This window comes from Phaseolus vulgaris, chromosome 5 (assembly GCF_051622355.1).
Source record: "Phaseolus vulgaris cultivar YP4 chromosome 5, ASM5162235v1, whole genome shotgun sequence".
Taxonomy (NCBI): Eukaryota; Viridiplantae; Streptophyta; class Magnoliopsida; order Fabales; family Fabaceae; genus Phaseolus; species Phaseolus vulgaris.
This window is the reverse complement of record NC_143502.1, coordinates 2192421-2214508: the sequence shown is the minus strand read 5'-3', so window position 1 is coordinate 2214508 and position 22088 is coordinate 2192421. Positions and strand designations below refer to the sequence as shown.

The 22088-nt window shown below is 33.6% G+C and overlaps 2 protein-coding genes across 2 annotated transcripts; one reads left to right on the top strand and one right to left on the bottom strand.

Moving 5' to 3' along the window:
- The first annotated feature begins 8635 nt into the window (after positions 1–8635).
- On the top strand, positions 8636–13737 carry SMT1 (sterol methyltransferase 1). Its single transcript, XM_068642950.1, has 14 exons — positions 8636–8777; positions 8870–8988; positions 10502–10568; positions 11065–11138; positions 11222–11306; positions 11402–11457; positions 11546–11600; positions 11944–11991; positions 12248–12331; positions 12556–12672; positions 12771–12854; positions 12966–13091; positions 13205–13302; positions 13442–13737. Exons 2-14 carry the CDS (start codon positions 8924–8926, stop codon positions 13515–13517), a joined length of 1035 nt encoding a protein of 344 aa, XP_068499051.1. The 5' UTR covers positions 8636–8777; positions 8870–8923; the 3' UTR covers positions 13518–13737.
- Positions 13738–14524: 787 nt separating this feature from the next.
- Positions 14525–22088, bottom strand: LOC137834768 (amine oxidase [copper-containing] gamma 2). The gene is given in 6 exon segments (XM_068642949.2): positions 14525–15016; positions 15154–15604; positions 15607–15700; positions 16087–16200; positions 16664–16687; positions 20732–22088. Coding segments are annotated over 6 exon segments (2193 nt in total). The 5' UTR covers positions 22031–22088; the 3' UTR covers positions 14525–14805.

The window sequence follows — 22088 nt, the reverse complement described above, 5'->3', positions numbered from 1 at the left end:
TTTCATGAACGAATCGTGAAAAACTTAACTCTGGTCTCCTCAAACTACTACCCATTACTTCTGCAAGTTGCTGACATATTCACCAAGCCCCTTGCTTCCGCACAATTCTCTACTCTCAAATCCAAGCTGGGCCTGACAAATATCTACTCCCCAGCTTGAGGGGTGTTAATATATTTAATTTTCTATTTTAAATTATTGAGCTTTGTTTGTTTGACCCAACTTTCCTTTTCTGTTTCAGCTAGGTCTTAATCTTTTTCTTATATATACACCATGTATTTTACTCTCTAATATACAAGTGAATAAAAGTTTCTTTTATATTTATTTTTTTCTACAATTAGGTTCATCAAAACCTCTCTTTCTTCGTTACGATTACGTACGCTACATTAAAGTATCACATCAGACAAGGAATATTCATCTTCATTTACTGTAATATCCTTTTGATATTTAAATTAATAAGAGAGGATTAAATTGTGATTTAATTAAAATTTTAAAAAAATTGTAAATATCTTTTAATTAATGATGCCAAGTTATTCATCCATGTAATGTCAAACACTATTAAGGAAATAATAATTTATCAAATTATATACAATTATTGTACGATATTGTACCCAACTATATGCAATTAATTTAATAATGATAGAATCTCATGATTAATATCCTATCTAATTAGATTGTAATTATATATTTCCTACACATGAAGTGATGTAAAGTTCATCGAAAAAAAAAATAAAAAATTCTTTGATAACAAGATCGTCTTATCGAGTCGGTACAAGCTATAAGTTACTGTTTTCTATGTTTGTTATTTATATTTATTTATATTTGATGTGAGTTTGTATATTGATGGTTAGGGAACTCAGGAATCCATCTGGGAAGATATTGAGAAAAAATATATTGAGAAAGAAAAGGTCTTTCTCTAGTTTGGGACTGAGACCCTTGTTAGAGGTAGGCTCATATTTGTATTTTCTTTTGTTGATTGTTGTGGTATCTTTAATTTTTTTTTTTCTTCTGAAAACTGTGTTCAGGGATTGACTAAATTCTTTATGAAATATGCAAAGGTCATTTGGTCATCCATGCTTGTAAGGTAGATCATGTTTCTGAGGTAGCTGATGGAAGAGATGACTTCACCTCCTACGACTTCACCTCCTAGAATATCAGTAACATATACTATGTCAAGAAACTACCCTACTATGTCAAGAGACTACTCTGTTATGCCTACTTGATCTGAAACCTGTTAAAGAGGATAAAGCTTTTTCAACAAGAACTTTATAAAAAAAAAAGAGTTTAATTTAATTTTGATATTTCTTAGATTTAATCTTTCATTTTTACTTTTTAAAAAATGGTGTTCCTTCTCCATTTTCATATATCCTTTTGATATTTAAATTAATATGAAAAAAAATTCAATAAGAGAGGGTTGAATTGTGATTTAATTAAATTTTAAAAAAATTGTAAATATCTTTTAATTAATGATGTTAAGAAATTTTTTTGATATGAAAAATAATCACGCTAAAATTAAATTTAATGTCAAACACTATTAAGGAAATAATAATTATCAAATTATATGCAATTATTGTATGCAATATTGTACGATATTGTACCCAATTATATACAATTAATTTAATAATGATAGAATCTCATGATTAGTATCCTACCTAATTAGATTGTAATTTGGGGGAGAAGTGATGTAAAGTTCATCGAAAAAGAGAAAAAGAAAACAATTCTTTGATAACAATTTGTAAGTTCCTGTTTTCTATGCCTGTTATTTATATTTATTTATATTTGATGTGTGTTTGTATATTGATGTGTAGGGAACTCAGGAACCACCTGAGAGGATATTGAGAAAAAATATATTGAGAAAGAAAAGGTCTTTCTCTAGTTTTAAACTGAGAGAAGACATTTTTTTGTCAGTCCTTGTTAGAGGGTAGGCTGATATTTGTATTTTCTTTTGTTGATTGTTGTGGTATCTTTAATTTTGTTCAGTATGTGATCTGAAAACTGTATTCAGGGGTTGGCAAAGTTCATTCGGAAATATGCAAAGGTGATTTGGTCATCCATGCTTGTAAGGTAGATCATACTTTTGAGGTAGCTGATGGAAGAAGAGATGACTTCACTACGACTTCACCTCCTAGAATATCAGTTGCTGCAACAGATACCATTTCAAAAGACTACCCTGTAAATCCAATCCTCAGTGAGATTTAAAGACGATAAAGCTTTTTCAACAAGAACTTTATAAAAAAAGAGTTTAATTTAATTTTGATGTTTCTTAGATTTAATTTAATCTTTCATTTTTACTTTTAAAAAATGGTGTTTTTTCTCCATTGTCATATATCCTTTTGATATTTAAATTAATATGAAAAAAAAATTCAATAAGAGAGGGTTGAATTGTTATTTAATTAAATTTTAAAAAAATTGTAAATATCTTTTAATTAATGATGCTATGAAAGTTTTTTGATTTGAAAAATAATAATGCTAAAATTTATTCATCCATGTAATGTCAAACACTATTAAGGAAATAATAATTATCAAATTATATGCAATTATTGTATGCAATATTGTACGATATTATACGATATTGTACTCAATTATATGCAATTAATTTAATAATGATAGAATCTTATGATTAGTATCTTATCTAATTAGATTTGTAATTTGGGGAGAGAAACTCCCTATATACAATTCTTTGATAACAAGACTGTGTTATGGAGTCGGTAATAATCTGTACAAGCTATAAGTTCCTGTTTTCTATGCTTGTTATTTATATTTGATGTGTGTTTGTATATGGATATGTAGGGAACTCCGAAACCCATCTGGGAGGATATTGAGAAAAAATATATTGAGAAAGAAAAAGTTTTTCTCTAGTTGGAGACGAAGAGAAGACTTTTTTTTTCCAGCCTTGTTAGAGGGTAGGCTGATATTTGTATTTTCTTTTGTTGATTGTTATGGTATCTTTAATATTTTTCAGCATGTGATCTGAAAATTGTGTTTTGGCAAAGTTCTTTCGGAAATATGCAAAGGTCATTTGGTCATCCATGCTTGTAAGGTAGATCATGCTTCTGAGGTAGCTGATGGAAGAGATGACTTCACTGCGACTTCACCTTCTACGAATTCACCTCATAGAATATCAGTTGCTGCAACAGATACCATGTCAAGAGACTACCCTGTCATGCCTACTTGATATGAATCCTATTAATTTCTTCGAGAAAAATTCAATCTCAGTGAGATTTAAAGACGATAAAGCTTTTTAAACAAGAACTTTATAAAAAAAAAGAGTTTAATTTAATTTTGATATTTCTTAGATTTAATCTTTCTTTTTAAAAAATGGTGTTGTTCTTATAAGGGAAGAGGTAATCAATTTCAGGCATCTATTAAAACCATCCGCGGATTGGAATTTATTTCAATGTATGATTTTTTTCTCAAAAAAAGGTATTGAATGTTAACGCACTTGCGTCTACACTCCTCAACAAAATGGAGTAGTAGAACGCAAACATAGACACGTTTTAAACACAACACGAGCCCTCCTATTTCAGTCCAATTTACCATTAGAATTTTAGGGAGAATACGTTTTAACCGCCATATATATCATTAATCGCTTGGCATCACCTTTACTAAAAATAAAAATCACCTTTTGAGCTACTAAAAAATGCCTTCTTATATGGCACATTGCATGAAATTATTGACATGGACTTGTCACCTGGGCATCATCGACGGGAGAACATTGTATGTCGACTCAACAAATCTCTTTATGGTCTCAAACAAGCATCTCGGACATGGTTTTCAACATTTTCTCATGTGATTAAATTTGTAGGATTTCAACAGTCCAAGACAGATTACTCTCTATTCACAAAACAGAATAACTCATCATATACTTCTCTTTTGATTTATGTGGATGATATTCTTTTGACAGAAATTCAGCGTGTTAAAGATTGTCTATTACAACAATTTCGCATTAAAAATCTTAGAGACCTAAAATATTTTCTAGGGATTGAATTTTCCCGTTCCAAAGCTGGTATTTACATGTCCCAAAGAAAATATGCTTGATATTTTGCAGGATACGGGACTCACAGGTGCTAGACAAATTTCCAATGGAACAATACCTAAAATCCACACCAGATGATGGAGAGTTATTAAAGGATCCAGTCAAATACAGGCGACTCGTGGGACGGCTGATATACCTCACGGTTACTCGGCCTGACATAGCATTTTCGGTTTGGACCCTAAGTTAATATATACAGATCCACGGAAACCTCATTGAGATACCACAATTCGAGTCCTAAAGTACATCCAAGGATCACCAGGACAAGGATTGCTATTGCCATCCGAAAACAATCTGACATTGACAGCTTATTGCGACTCAGACTGAGGTTGTCAGACAACTCGGAGATCAGTATGTGGGTATTGCATTTTTCTTGGTTCTTCTATTATTTCATGGAAGTAAAAAAAACAGACAAACGTATCAAGATCATCAGCGGAAGCAGAATACCGCGCGATGGGTAATACTTGTTTGGAGATAGTTTGGTTGCGATATGTGTTGCAGGATTTAAAGGTGCCATGTAATTTGCCAGCTCACTTTTCTGTGACAATCAAGCGGCATTACATATAGCAGCAAACCCAGTATTTCATAAAGGCACAAAACACATTGAGATAGACTGCCACATTGTGCGAAAAAAATTACAAGCTGGGATAATCAGTCCTTCATATGTACCGACACAGTATACTTGTAGATATTTTTACGAAGGCAATGGGCAAGGAACGATTTTTGACGCTACGACACAAATTGGGGGTTCATGATCTTCACCTACCAAGTTGAGGGGAGTATTAAGAAAATAATAATTATCAAATTATATGCAATTATTGTACGATATTGTACCCAATTATATACAATTAATTTAATAATGATAAAATGTCTTGATTAGTATCCTACCTAATTAGATTGTAATTTGGGGAGAGAAACTCCCTATATATTTCCTATACATGAAGTGACGTAACACACATAAAAGAATAAGAAGCATCTCTTCTTCTTACCATTTTTTATCATTTTCTTATAAACACGTTTTGGTAACTTTTTTGAATCATGTGTCTATTATATTTTCTTGTTTATTTCGACTAATGATCAAAGTGTGATTTTTGCATTTGATAAACTACACCTAATGTAAGTTTGACCTAAAATGGTTCGTTAAAAATATAAACTTAAGGATATAAAACACTTTTCTTTATATCACATTGACATATTTAAACGTTTATTTTATCCTTAGTTCTTTTAGTCCAAAAAGGTAATTTTAGAAGTAGATTTGCAACTCAACTAAATCACTTTGACTAACATATTCATGTTTACTTTAACACGTGATTAGATTATAATTTTAACGTTTAACCAATTAATAGAGATGCAAATCAAATACTTAGTTTTAAAATCATTTTGATAAAATATTTTTAGTATGTACTCACATGTTAGCCCTTTTTCTATGGTTAGTGCAAGTAATTGTAATATGAAATATAGAAAATATAAGAAAGAGAGAAAGATCACATAGTAATTCATATTGGTTCATATGTAGCAACATACTACATCTAATTCTGATAAACCAATTTAGTGTGTGAGATAAAAATATGTTTTTGAAAATATACAGAGATATTTATGTTTAAATGATAAGGTTACTGGTGGAATTTTATCTGTATAATTTTAGTAAAAGTATTGTTGGATGCCCTCGATCAAGTGAAGTATAATTTGAGTTACTTTATTAAATGTTTCATTTGATACTCTCGCCTAATAGAACTATTTTCGCTCAAGCATAACTATCGTATGATATCTTTATTTAAGTGATCTATACTTAGTTTGTCTGAATGTAATTATTGTATGTAGGTGTGTTATGTAGAAATGTTTGATTTTGTGATTAGGTGATTATCGTTTTTAATTAAATGTATTATATTCATGAAATGACATTATTATATATGAGGTGTGATGTTGAGGTTATAAAGCTGGGATAGTATATGGACCAAGGTTCTTTGTGAGTAATAAGCAAATATCTATGTTGTAACAAGGATTTTATAGCTTCGTGATGGCTTAGGTCATGTAGACTATGACATCTAGTGTGAGAAACTAAATGGACTATTGTATCGTCAAATTCTGAGAGTACATAAGAACATATTCCAAGGTTTGGATAAGAATACACTTTAAACTCACAGTGATCTATGTAGTTGAGGTTGCATACATGACGTGCTAAAATAGGTCAGGTGTTAAATCTCTGATGGAAAAATGCTTAATACAAGTATTCTAGAAGGTGTTAGTAGATATTCTTTGACGAATATCTTGATTATGGAAATTTATGTGTGATTCGTACATATGTGTGTGTGTATGATGTAAAGGATGATGTCATTTTATGTGTTTCGAAATTTGGATCTTATAAATTTATGCTCTTTTATGATCTTTTTGGTAACTTATCTTTGTGTTGGTTGTTCTTCATATGTGATAACATAAAAGTTTTGACTATACACCTAAATTTAAGTATAGTAAATGTTAGAGCTTCGTCTGGAAGGATATAAATGTAAGGACACAATATTATTTTGTTTTTTTCTTTTCAAATGAACGATGTGTATATCACATTATCTTTTTTCATACCTTATATTAAGTGATGTTTTTTTTTTATATTAGAAAAATAAACCACTGAATATATACTATAAAAAGACATATATACCAATTAAATGTCAAAAGAAAAAATAACTAGTTAGTATATATTTTTTTTGTTTGCATATTCTCTGAATGCATATTTGATAGATTGAATTTGAAAATATTCTCAAATTTATATTGATGTTTCATTTAACTTCATCAATTAATCGTAAAAAATAATTATCTATGTTTGATTTGAAATTAAACAAAAAATAAGAAAAAATTAAAACAAGAAACATGAATAAAGTAAGTGCTTAATACTCAATTGCCACCTAAACCAACTTCTAAAAATAGGCTGATATTGATAAAAAAAATCATACAAAATTTTCAATAACAATTTAAGATGAGGTGATTCAGATCTAAAGGAAATGATTTTTTTTTAATTTCAAATATTTTATAAAAGTGTATTTGTAATTATAAAAAATTATATCTCTTTAATAAAATCAATTTTAATTTATTGCGAAGTTAATTTTTTTATATTTTCTTTCTTGAAAATATTTGTGAAATAAACTCTTACAATTAGTGGTACATTGTTGTAAGATGTTGAGTTAAGTACTTAGCCATTGAAGCATTCAAAGCAAAAATATCATATTGTTTAAACAATTTTTTTTCGAGAACTTTTAAAAGAGAAAAATAAGAAAAAAAATTAAAACTAAAATGAATTTATATATAAGGTAATTTATAAAGTTGTTTTTGAGATAATTTACAAAAAGCTCTTCCATGCAGTTTCACTAAATTTTTCTTTTTAATTTTATAAAAGTTAGGGAAAATTTCATTTTAATCTTTTTTTATCCTAGAAGTTGAAATTGATAAATTTGTTCAATAAATAAAAAGGAATAATTTGATTTTTTAAAATATATAAATAAGATTATTTGAAATAATTTAAATTTGAATGTTATTGTTTGATTGACCATTTAAAAGTAGTATTGTTATAGTTGATATATTTTATTTAAAAAATTTATTTAGTGTATTTTCTAATGAGATGTGTAATTCCTTATAGGATTAAATTAATTTGTTTAGTGTCTATACTTTTAAAAATTATATCTTCTCATTTAAATATAATTTCTAACAATTTAAAAAAATTATCTTAAAAATGAACTAATTTTGATTTCTAACTGCAAAAATCATAAAGACCAAACTCCATATATAATAAATTGAAGTGACACTTATGAACTCCATATATAATAAATCATAAAGATTTAAGAATAAAGGGGAAACTTTCTTTTTTCATAATAATAAAATTATTTTTCAGGTTAAATGCATAAACAAATTATATATATATATATATAAAATTTATTTATGTACGAGACGTTTTCGATCAATTAGTGTAAAAATCTCAAAATAAAAAGAAATATACAATAAATTATATAATTTTATTTTTATGATTATATACATTAAATAATAATTCATTATAAATTAGACAAAGAAACATAAAATAAATATGTGTTTACTATAACATTAACATAATTCAAATATTAAATACTCATTCTCTTGCAAATATATTCTAGATTGAAAATCCAATCCTAAAACATGAAAAAGAAAAAAAAAGATAAAAAAATCAATCATTATTTAGTTTTACTAATCTTAAAGATTAATTGTTTTTTAGAAGTTAATCGTACATTCCAACGACTAATTTATTTTTACATTATTTAAAATGCATTCTTACAAAGTTTACATCGACGCATTATATTGAAACCTATTAATAATACAATATTATTTACAGTTTCGATGTACACAATTCATTATAAACTTTGATTATTTTTTTAAGCTATGGTAATTGTCTCACTATAAACTTCGAATCTTTTGCTTTATTTAATTAAAAAAATTGTGAGGGGACCCTATGATTATTATTATTATTATTATTATTATTATTATTATTATTATTATTATTATTATTATTATAATATTAAATAATATACTTTATTATAAGATATTATTGCCAACTCAACGTGGTCCTTCAGAATTTTTCGATCATGTAATTCACGCATCACATGTTTCGTTTTATTTAATTTAATTTAATTTTTTTTGCTTACTTTTCAATTTTCTATATAACACTTCCCTCATTGATTTTGTTCACCGTTCATAGCTTCCTCCGCCTTCCTTTTTCTCTCGCCATTCCCACGTGAGTCACTTTTCTTTTCGCTTTCTGTTTCTGCATTTTCCCCTTTCTCCATTCTTTCTCTTTTTAACGTAACTGAAATCGTTGCGTTCTAGATCGGAACGCGGTCGTTTTGAGCTCCACCGGCGCCACCGCAGCTTGCAGCAGCTATGGATTTGGCATCCAATCTCGGAGGCAAGATTGAGAAGACGGAAGTTCTCTCTGCCGTCGACAAGTATACACGATTCTCTCTTCTTGCTTTTAATTTCTTTTCAGTGAAATTAGGTGGTTGCATTGTGATTTCGGACTCCGAGTATGAGGTTTCTTTGTTAGTTTCTTCTCACTTGTAGAGTGGCCTCTTTTTTATGGATAGTGCGCTGTAGAGGATTTAAGTACGGTGATAATCGTTAATTAGAAAGCTAATTAGAAAATCAGTGGTTAATTATAATTAATTTTAGAATTTTCTGTATATGTATTTGAATTATCACGATTTTCGCAATTATTGATTTTCTAATCAGCTTTTGGGAATGTGGAGGAGTCAAATCCAGCTTTGCGAGTGCTTGAGAATCTTTCGGGGGCTTTGATCTGGTTTAAAGGAGCTTGTTGCGGGACTGTAGGCTGAGAAAATTTGGGGACTATATTTAGTTTTATAAAGAAAGAAAAAGAGTGGGTTTCGGTGAATTTTTTATTCATTAAAATAATATGCTTGTATTTGTAATTATTTGGATGGAGAAATAAATATTGAATCTGACAATACAGGGGGTTGAGTAATCTATAACTGTGGATATGAGGGATCGATTTATTTAAAGAAAATAAAAAATGCTAGGGGATGGGGATTGATGAATTTTTTAATATGAAAAAGCTAGTTCTGGTTTTGTTAATGCAAATGAAAGAAAAACAAGAGTCAACAGTCCTCTGGTCCGATCTGATGTGCATTTATTAAGATGTTGGGGTTGGGACTAAAAGCTTTATGGTCTTACGTGGAATGTTTTGGACTTCATTGAAAGTGAATCATTTCTGGGTCCACCCTGTCCCTTTTAGCTCGTGATTTTCACCTAAAGTAAAAGTAACGGCAACTTGACAGTGATACAGGTTTAACGAAACTTAAAAATGATTTCAGATTTCTGGCAGCTAAGCAAAGATCTCTGATGATAATTGCGAATGTGCAAGGTGGAATGAAATTGAGCAATTGCTTCAGAATTTTACTAGCTAATATATATATATATATATATATATATATTTGTTTCGATGTTCGATTATTTTGGCTTGGATAAAAATATCGGACAGTTTTTTTGGCAAAATTATGAAGAGAATGAACTGTGAGATTTACCTTGGCGAGTCTGAAGTTTCTAATTTGTACATTATAGTCTGTTTCATTATTTTATTAAACTAAGGAATCATGAATACTTAAAAAAACATTGACAAGTAAAAGTGAGGAAATTTTAGTATTATGGATTGCAATTAGATGCTGATTGGCTACACTTGAATTCACGAGCTCATACGAAAATTTTAAATTATATTTAGGGTATTTATTTATATGTGGACGTGTAAATCATGGATGTCTATGTTATTTTATATAATTACACTGCTATATGTGGTTCTATAGGCATTCCATTTATGAGTTTGTTGTTAACCATTGTAGCTGGTGCTTATGGCTAAGAAAAAAAATTATGGCTGTTGTTATGATGATAATTTTTCATTTTCTTTTTGAACATGAAACTTATAAATGTATTGATTTTATGGATCAGGTATGAGAAGTATCATGTTTGCTACGGAGGTGAAGAGGAAGAGAGGAAAGCTAACTATACTGATATGGTGAGAGATATTGATATTAACAACCTTTAGCTTCTATAGCTCTAACTTTCTTTTTTAATGCATACGGTATGCCTGGCCTCATTCTTTCTGATTTTTCTGCTCACTCTTTCTACAAATGGGAAACGATTTTTTTTTTCTTGAAATACTAAGATTAGAAGATGCTAACAAAATATCTTGTTTATTTTTTAAAACTTGAAAAAATTTACAATTTTTTGTGTAGCTGTCTAATTGATAGGAGGCAAAATCTGAACCATATTTTTGAACATTAGGTCGTTAGATTTATTAAGCCAACCTCATGTTCAAATGATAAAATTATAGTAATATTTTTCTTTTTAATTATTAATGAATGTTTACCATTCCGTTACAGCTATCTTCTTTGATCATAAGTGATGCTCTATAACTTGACTTGTGAAGTTATGGAGTAATGTGTTTTTGTCTCAGTTATAGTCAATTTGATTATCTGCAAAACGTTGATAAGATCTGCATTCGTCTTCAGGTGAATAAATACTATGATCTTGTTACCAGCTTTTATGAGTTTGGCTGGGGGGAATCTTTCCATTTTGCTCACAGGTGTCCATTTACTTAATTTAGCACTAACAAATTGAAGAATTTTCTATTACATTGATCATGTTGATAATTTTCTTCTCTTGCAGATGGAATGGGGAATCTCTTCGGGAGAGCATCAAGCGACATGAACACTTCCTTGCTTTACAACTTCGACTGCAACCAGGGCAGAAGGTTTTCCTATGTTCAATAAAGCAAATAAGCAAGCCCATATCTTACTTACAGTAATTTAATATTAAAATTTAACGAGCCTTCATAATTTGTTTTAGGTTTTGGATGTTGGATGTGGAATTGGGGGACCATTAAGAGAAATTTCTCGATTCAGGTTAAACAAGATTGACTTCATTTAGGCTTCTTTTTCCTTTACCTTTCCCTGATTACTGGCTAACAAAAATGAAGGGGTACCTGTGCAGCTCAACTTCAATTCTTGGGTTGAATAATAATGAGTACCAGATAACAAGAGGAAAGGTATGTGTTAGGAAATTAAGTGCATTAAAGCTAACAATTATGAGGTGTAAATTAATGCATTGACATAGTTAATAATCACACCTAGTTGTTATAGACTTTATTATACTGTGGTAATGTTTATTCTGGCAAAAGATTGATGCATTGTTTAAGTGTTAATTTTACTAATGTACTTATGAAAGTCATCATTTATTAATTTAATATGCATAATCTGTCATGTTAATTGTTGAAAGCCTTTTAGATGAAGGAATTGTTTTTGGATTCTCAATATGTTTTGAAAGAAATACCGCATTAAATTAAAATTTCTACACACTTTGATCACTAACAGTTTTTTGCTAATTAACAGGAACTCAATCGCATTGTGGGACTGGACAAGACTTGCAATTTTATCAAGGTTGATTTCTGTATATCAATTATTTCCTTTTATGGAGTAGGAGGCCTTTTATTTCAGAACTTATTGATCCATTGTTTTATAAAATTGTTCTGATCCAGTTATAAATGTTACATTGAATATGGCTTATTTTGTGTTGGGAAAAACTTATAATCAAATGATAAAAAAGGCTATTGTAAATTAAACATAACCAAACATGTTGAAGGGGGATATTGATTTGAAATGGTAGTTAACATGATCATCGTATTTGATAATGCAGGCCGACTTCATGAAAATACCAATTGCAGACAACACTTTTGATGCAGTGTATGCGATTGAAGCCACTTGCCATGCTCCAGATGCTGTATGTGACAATATTTTATAATCTAATGGGCTTAACATGCTAATTCCCCCCCTACTAAAACTTTCTATCTGCCTTCATTTACCTATAAATTGTGAAGTACTATGAAGCAACTTGAATGTGGTCTGCATGATAGCATGAAGTGCATGTGTTAATTGTGAATCTATAAAATGGCGTCTATAATTTGTATTGGCTGACTCTTATTTCTCGTGCCATGGAATGGATAGTATGGATGCTATAAAGAGATTTTTAGAGTGTTAAAGCCTGGTCAATATTTTGCTGCTTATGAATGGTGTATGACCGATAATTTTGATCCCCAAAATCCAGAGCACCAAAAAATCAAGGTATGTTACAGCGGTGTAGATTGAACTTAGATTGAGGTCTATTAGGTCTGTTGAAGCCTCTTGGTATGTAACTAAATCGATAAAATTCTTTGTTACAGGCACAAATTGAGATTGGTGATGGGCTTCCAGACATTAGATTGACCACTAAGTGTCTTGAAGCTCTGAAGCAAGCAGGTTTTGAGGTGAACATCAATTTCTTATTAGTCGTCATCTTTTCACTGTATTGGTTTCTGTATATCCAATAATTGAACCTAACTGGCTAAAGGGGGATTCTCTCCTTTTTGGTATAAAAGGTAATATCGGAGAAAGATCTAGCAGCTGACTCTCCTGTTCCATGGTACTTGCCTTTAGACAAAAGTCATTTCTCACTGAGTAGCTTCCGTCTAACTGCTGTTGGGCGACTTTTCACCAAAAACATGGTAAATATCATCTGTAAATTTATTCTACTTGTAATTTGATTGTATGTTGAGAATTTTAGGATTCGTAAGTCTTGTTACTCATTCAATATTGGTTGGTGGCGACAAATTTATAGGTGAAGGTTCTGGAGTATGTTGGACTGGCTCCAAAGGGTAGTCTAAGGGTTCAAGATTTCCTAGAGAAGGCTGCGGAGGGACTAGTTGAAGGAGGAAAGTAAGTTTGGCATCTGTCCCATTCATATGATATTTATGGATATAATAATTCCTCAATACTGATTCATAAATTACAAGATCTAACACTAACATGTCTTTCTGGAGCAAATGAATATGACTTGCTTTTGTCTCTTTTCCAGGAAAGAGATTTTCACACCAATGTACTTCTTCTTGGCACGGAAGCCTGTTTCAGACACTGATCCAGACAGTAACTAAACTGGTTGTACAAATAGGTTACTGTTGTTTACTGAGATTTTGTTAGGGTGAATCGCTTCTTTTTGCCCTTGTGGCCCTAGTTTCCTGCTGTTTCCAGTTGCTTGTTTTTCTTTAGGTTACCTAAACTTTTGGCTGCTTCTTCAATGAAGCAGTGTACTTGTTCTTATCCTACATTCTACTTTCTTCTTTTATTCTCTTCAAAAGTACAAATTTAAATGCACTCATTACTCTTCTACTTTTATCCTTTCATTTTACTCTTCCAAATATATAAAAAAAAATACTTTTGTTTTGATGTATATTCTATTTTATTGCTGTAGTTATTACTATTATTTTTCTTCTATAATTATATTTATGCTTTTCAAATCAGCTATATTCTTCATTACACCAAAAACTCTCCACTCTTTATTATTTAATTACTATAGTATTTTTTTCACTATTTTTTTAAAAAAGAATATAAAGGTATCACCTCAATTTTGTTTAACTTAAATTTCGCATTTGTTAGACATGTGGGAGTTTATAATGTGGATTGATTAAAAAGTCATTAGAACCAAATATAAACTTCATATATAATTAAGTTGGTTTGGATAAACTTTATATCACGTCAATTCTTGCTTTCTTTAATATACTAATTCTAATATTCTTTGAAATTAAAATTTATCTATTTGTACAATAATAAAAATTTGATTATACAATAAAAACAAGAGGTTGTAATTTAATTATTTTTGTAATTTATCTACAAGCGTTAATAATTTTGAAGTTTTTAGATTTTAACAGAAAATTTTAGATAAATGAGTTTGTGCTCTTTCTCCTTCTATATTACTCATCTTTACCAATGTATCATTCCTAACTTAATATTCGAATTCTTCATAATCACCAACTCAAGTGAGTTTTTATACATTCACACCCTTCACTTGAAAGTGTTTTACCATAAATCTTTTCTTTGTATAACACTTTTGAAATAATCAACAATTGATAGATTTGTTTAACAATAAAAAAAAACACAAGAATAATAACAAGAAGAAAGAAAACAACTTTTTTATAACGGAGGGTATATATATACAATATTTCTCAATGCAACGTATATCACATACACAAAGAATTCTTTATATATAGAACTAAAGAAACAAAATAACAGAAAATAACTAAAACAGTTAACACAACATCATCTAATACAATTATTACTAGACGCTCTATTAATAGACAATTTTATCTATTCTTCAACAGACTATCGTGATTTAAGAGCCAAATATACCACATATACATAGACTAAAATCCAGCTGATGGAATCTTAAGCTGAATCATGAGCTTTACAAACCGGTAAATCATTTTTGAAATTGGGAGGCACACTGAGGATTGGATTTCTCTCGAAGAAATTAACAGGCTTCAGATCAAAACTTGATGACACAGTAGGCATGACAGGGTAGTCCTCTTGACATGGTATGTGATGGAATCCAATTGTGTACCACAACACAATGTCCTTATTCTCAATTGGACGATCCCTGAGTATTAAAATATCAACAGTTTGTGAATTGTATAACAGTGACATCTTTTACCAAAATGTGACATTATTCATGATTATAGAATAGGCACTGAAACATGACATAAAAAAGGTAGAATGATGAAAAGAATGTGTAACCTGTCAGACCAGACTTGAAGAGTATCATCTCCTTTGCTCTGATAAACGAATAAGCCACCAGCCCATTGCTCAGTCTTGTTGTATGGAGTGACCCATATCTGATTGTTGGTAAAGGCTGCTCTTTTCTGTGGTGGGTCTTCTGGATCCAGCAGGCTAGCTGCTGTGCCACCTGGAACCAATTTATACCCCACAGGGTTCCCTACCCTTGTCTTCTTCAATGGGTTCACCACATGAAATTCTGATGGCTCATACAGTTTCAGTTTTATTTGAGCTTCTTTCTCTGTCTTTGCCACTTCTTTAACAGCTTTTAAATAACTCTTTCTGGGTGATTCTCCTGAACTCGTCTCTTCCTTCTTCATTTTCACCCTAACAAATGAATTGTCTGAGCCATCAACGTCCATGTCTAGGTAATATGTGACATAGTGATCATGGATCACACCAATAATATTTCCCTCAAAAGGGTTCCATAAAGATAGTCGTTTTCAGGGACTTGGTCCATATTCTCATAGGTAGTTCCTTTCACCATCAACATACCACTCAGTCCAACCTGCATCAGACAAATGCCTATGTATTATATTATGATAAACTACTAAACACATATATATGAAGAGAAACCGTGATCATCAATATAGAAAGGTTAACCCATCTTACCGTAGTGCATAATTATTTGTTGTCTCATCATGCCTTATTCTAAATGGCAAAAAAACCCAAGTTACTGGTTTTTATCATATTTTCTTTGTTTATATATCAATATGTTCCCAAAACTTTTGAAGTGAATATAGGAGTGGGTGCTTGTGTTGTGTGCATAAACTTTTCAAGGTGTATCACATCAAATTTCGATCGGTTTCTAATACACATGCCTGCAAGGTTATGGGACTGTCATTAATCCTAAAGAAGAATATGTTGAATTAAAATTGAATTTTCTTGGCTAACCTTTGCTCTGATTAGCCCATCGGTTTGAAATTCCCAATCCATGATGTAGTCATAGTTTCCCAACGTTGCTGCCATCCTAACCACTAATGTCACCTTTGGCCTTGATTCTGTAACCTGTCACCACAGCATGTACCCAAACAAAGTTCAGAGATAAAATCCATTCAACTATGTATAGAGTGAACAATCTTTAATGAACACGCAGCTACAAAATAGTCAAAATTCATAATTTAAGTGTCCATCCATAATTAGAAACTAACAGTACGTGGGGGTTTGCTTTTAACAGTCTGTTTTTGGATTATAAGGTCTTTAACGTTCATTATGTCAAACCAAGCACACACTTAAGAGGTTGGAAATAACACTCAATCTTATAAAATTGACTTATAAGTTGATGTGATCTATAAGACACTCCTTGTGATCTATAAGACACTCCTCATATCAATAACGGTTATTGTTAACGTGGACTTTAAGCTTAATTCAATCCTATAAAATCGATTTATAATCTGAGATTTGGATCTAATTTTATGAAATTTATTTATATCTAATGAGTGTGGGCCACTGTTATGAGAGTTAAGCTTACCCTGAGGCCAGTGATGGGGCACTCTGTTGGGAAAAACGGGTAATTTTCCCACTAAAACAAAACCCTAACAGAGCTACCCGACAAATAATATTGAATAAATAAAGCGGAATAATAAAAGAGATAAAGAGGAAAGAACACACCCGAAAATTGTTAACGGAGTTCGGCCTGTTTAGCCTAATCTCCGAGCACAGCAAAAACAGCTCACTTTTATTACTATGAGAGAAGATATTACAAATTGGGATATATATCAGTGAAGGAGGAGAGTTTAATTTATAACCCTCAAACCTCCTTCCCAAACAATGAACCCACCGATGTGGGACTTGGGATTAAGCCAAAATCAACAAATCTCCACCTTGGCTTAATTTCAAGTCCCACCTAAAACAAATCTTCTCAAACCATAACAAAAACAAACTTTACAGTGCTTCAAATTTGCGCCTCCGGGCGCCAACTTCAAATGTGCAAGATATTAACCAAGTCTAAACAGTGTTCAAACTTGGTCCTTGTAACCACCTTGGTGAGCATATCTGCAGGATTCTCTGTAGTGTGAATCTTCTGGAGAACAATCTCCTCTTCTTCGAGAATCTCACGCACAAAGTGATAGCGAACATCAATGTGCTTCGTCCGTGCATGAAAGACTTGATTCTTTGCTAAATGAATAGCACTCTGACTGTCAGAATATAACTCAAGTTGTTTCTGACCAACTCCCAAGTCTTTAAGCAACCCATGAAGCCAAATTGCTTCCTTCACAGCCTCTGTAATCGCCATATACTCTGCCTCTGTCGTAGACAAAACCACCGTAGACTGCAAGGTAGACTTCCAACTAACTGGCGCTTTTGCTAAAGTGAACAAATAGCCAGTTGTAGACCGTCGCTTATCCAAATCACCTGCATAATCAGAATCACAATATCCAACTATGCATTGACCAAGTGATTCATCTTGCTCAAATGTCAATCCAACATCTAAGGTATTTTGGAGGTACCGTAGAATCCATCTCACAGCTTGCCAATGACCCTTGCCCGGATCATGCATGTACCTGCTAACAACACTCACAGCCTGTGAAATATCTGGTCTTGTACACACCATTGCATACATCAAGCTTCCAACTGCATTTGCATATGGGACTTTCGCCATGTATTCTCGTTCTTCATTAGTCGCCGGAGATAAATGGCTACTCAATTTCAAATGAGGAGCAAGTGGGGTACTTACAGGTTTTGTATCTTCGTGTATACCAAAACGTTGTAGTACCTTCTGCAAATACTGCTTCTGTGACAGCCAAAGTTTTCCCCTCTCTCTGTCCCTGTTTATCTCCATGCCGAGAATCTTCTTGGCTTCCCCCAAATCCTTCATCTCGAACTCTTTACTCAACTGAGCCTTTAACCTGTCAATCTCAACTTGGCTCTTTGCTGCAATCAGCATATCATCAACATATAAGAGTAAGTAAATGTAGGAACCATCTTCAAGTCTGCGCAAATACACACAGTGATCATATTTGCTTCTCTTGTACTTCTGATCCTTCATGAACTTATCAAATCGTTTGTACCACTGTCTCGGAGATTGTTTCAGACCGTACAACGATTTGCTAAGTTTACAAACCCAATCTTCTTTACCATCAACCTTGTATCCTTCTGGTTGAGTCATATAGATTTCCTCCTCCAAATCACCGTGTAGGAACGCGGTCTTTACATCAAGTTGAGCAAGCTCCAAATTCAACTGTGCTACCAAGGCCAACAAAATTCGAATGGAGGAATGTTTAACAACTGGAGAAAATACCTCATTATAATCAATTCCCTCCCTCTGAGCAAAACCTTTAGCAACCAACCTTGCCTTGTAGCGAACATCTTCTTTATTAGGAAATCCTTCTTTCTTTGCAAATACCCATTTGCACCCAATTGCCTTTTTACCTTTTGGTAATTGTGCCAGCTTCCACGTCTTGTTCTTATTCAAAGATTGCATCTCCTCTTCCATCGCACCTGCCCAATTACCACTCTCTGAACTCAAAATGGCTTCTGGGTAAGTGGATGGAATGTCATCAACAACTGGAAGTGCATAGGCAACCATATCCATGAAACGAGCAGGCTTCTGAATATCTCGTCTCTGTCTTCTAACTGCAATTGGCACTGATTGCTGTTGAGATTCTTGGGTAGGAACCTCTTCCTCATCTGACTCTTCTTCTTCCATAGGAGAGTCACTTGTGGTATTTCGTGTTGGGATCACCACTGTCGGCTCAAACTCCACCTGCTTCCGGGCACACTCCACCTGTTGCGGAGTACTATCAGCTCCTTCTGGATTTACCTTCTTTAACATGGCAGATTCATCAAAGGTAACATCCCTGCTGATAATCGTCTTCTTTGCCTCTAGACACCACAAACGGTATCCCTTCACTCCAGGACTAAAGCCCATGAAAAGAGCTTTCTTTGCCCGTGGATCCAACTTTGATTCAATCACATGATAATATGCAATAGAACCAAAAACATGCAAAGAATCATAATCAGTTGCAGGTTTTCCAGACCATACCTCTAACGGGGTTTTGCCATCTATAGCAGATGATGGCAAACGATTGACGAGATGTTGAACGTATGTCACAGCCTCAGCCCAAAACTCTCTGCCTAACTCAGCATTAGACAACATACAACGAACTTTCTCCACAAGTGTCTTGTTCATACGCTCCGAAACCCCATTCTGCTGTGGTGTTTTTCTAACAGTGAAGTGCCGAACTATGCCACAATCTTGGCATACCTTCAGGAACGGATCACTCTTGTATTCTCCTCCATTATCTGTTCGGAGAACCTTAATCTTCCTTCCTGTCTGGTTTTCAACTTGAGCTTTCCACTTAAGGAAAATTCCAAGCACATCATTTTTGTTCTTCATAGTAAACACCCAAACTCTCCTGGAAAAATCATCAACAAAAGTGACAAAATAATGCCTACCTCCGATTGACGGAGTCTTGGCAGGTCCCCACACATCTGAATGCACATAATCCAGAATACCCTTGGTATTGTGAATTGCAGTGCCAAACTTCACTCTTCGTTGTTTTCCCAGAACACAATGCTCACAAAATTCAAGTTTGCAAGCCTTCGTACCTTTCAACAATCCTTGCTTGGTAAGAATTTGCAAGGATTTCTCTCCAGCATGTCCCAACCTCATATGCCACAACTTCGTTGCCTCAGCATCCTTCTTAGTGCTAGAAGTTGTTGCCGCTACTGTCCCCACCACTGTACTACCTTGGTAGTAATACAAATTGTTCTTCCTCACGCCTTTCAACATCACCAGTGCTCCTGAAGTTGCTTTAAGAATTCCATCTCGCATCGTCACAACTAGGCCTTTAGATTCTAAAGCCCCCAATGAGATGAGATTCTTCTTCAACTTTGGCACGTACCGTACATCCCGCAAAATTCTGGTGGATCCATCGTGATTCCGCAACTTGATTGAACCTATCCCGACTGTCTTACATGGATTATCATTACCCATGTAAACAACCCCGCCATCAAGTTCTTGAAAATCAAAGAACCATTCCCGAATGGGACACATATGATAGGTACAACCTGAATCCAATATCCACTCATCTGGATGCAATGATGCTGAAAGCGAGACAATCAACACATCACTTTTGCTTTCTGCAACATTTGCATCTTGCAGAGCCTTCCCTTCTTGATCCGAATTTGCCATTACAGACTCACAATATAATATTCAATATTACAAATAATTTCAAACAACCCAAGGCGAACCTTCGGCTCTGATACCACTTGTTGGGAAAAACGGGTAATTTTCCCACTAAAACAAAACCCTAACAGAGCTACCCGACAAATAATATTGAATAAATAAAGCGGAATAATAAAAGAGATAAAGAGGAAAGAACACACCCGAAAATTGTTAACGGAGTTCGGCCTGTTTAGCCTAATCTCCGAGCACAGCAAAAACAGCTCACTTTTATTACTATGAGAGAAGATATTACAAATTGGGATATATATCAGTGAAGGAGGAGAGTTTAATTTATAACCCTCAAACCTCCTTCCCAAACAATGAACCCACCGATGTGGGACTTGGGATTAAGCCAAAATCAACACACTCAGCATGTCTCCAAGCAATGTCACCAGCATAACTCTCAAAAATGCAAATCATGTTGGGTTGGAGATAAGGTGTTCCATCAGAAGAGGCAAAGACACCATCCATATAGTAAGCATTCCGAGGGCAATCATTCAAGGGGTTTAAAGGCATTGCCTGCAATCCATACTCACCTGCATCCATGTACGTCTTAAAGTACCACCCTTCTGTGGGATCCATATAAGGCACAAATAGCTCAGATGTGAACCCTTTGTACATCACATTTCTCAGCTTTGATGTGTCAGGGTCCCTCACCTTCACCTGTGAGATTATGGTCCCAGCTCTAGGGTCAGGTCTCACGTGAAATTCCCAGTTTGCCCATTTCACCAAGTGCCCATCAACACTAAAGCTTGGACCTTTTGGCTGCTCCAAAGATATTGGATTCAGCAGCCGCAACTCCCCATTGAGCTTCTGAATGGAGTAACGGTAATCAGTGTTGGAACCATTAGCCACAGGGATGTTTTGGCCATCATCTGAAATAGCCACCACCTCTTTTCTATCCATGTCAACCAAAGCAGTGACACCCTCAATCGGTTTCATGTAGAAGTTCACAGTGCCTTCTTTGGAATAGCACTGCACCTTCATCAGCCTTCTGTTCTCCTCCTCTGCTTTCTCATACCACCCTGAAGAGATTGGCAAGCATACCAGCTCTGCCAAATCGACACCACGTTTGGTGAACAAGCTGTTGAACTGAGGGGACCTGAGGGGAGCCTCTAGCACTCCCAACAGGTCCTCTGCAGTGACGATGGGGTACCCAGAAACCGAACCGGTTTCGTGGCTTGTCACCTTGTCAGTTTCGAGGTCAACGGTGAGAACATGAGACACACCCTTGACAAGTGCCACCACGGAAGCCTTCCTAGGCAAGAGGGGATCACCCTGTTTCCATTTTTGGACAAGCTTTTTGTCTGGTTCTTGAAGGACAATGGAGTTGAGAGTGTAGGGTGACGAGGAGTTGAAAAGAGGGATGGAAGAGAGGATGGTGCGGATGTTGTTGAACTCTTGGATGGTTAGAGGGTCAAGAGGGTGTTGGGGGGTTTGTGATTCATGGTAGAGGTGACGATCATAGGAAGGGGATGATGGTTTGTTGATAGGATTACTCTGTGATGATGAGAAGAAGCGATTGTTTGAGATGCACCATGTGGAGTATAGGTTGCAGTGCAGAGGGTCCTTGTTGGGAAGTGATGGAAGTTGAAGGGTTGTGAGAAGTAGTAGCAGTGCCACTCCGATTGGAAGAAGTAGGAAGCGCCACCAGTGTTTGACTTCCATGGATGGATAGATAGATGAAAGTGGTGGGAGTTGGAGGGTATATTTGGTTTGGAAGAAC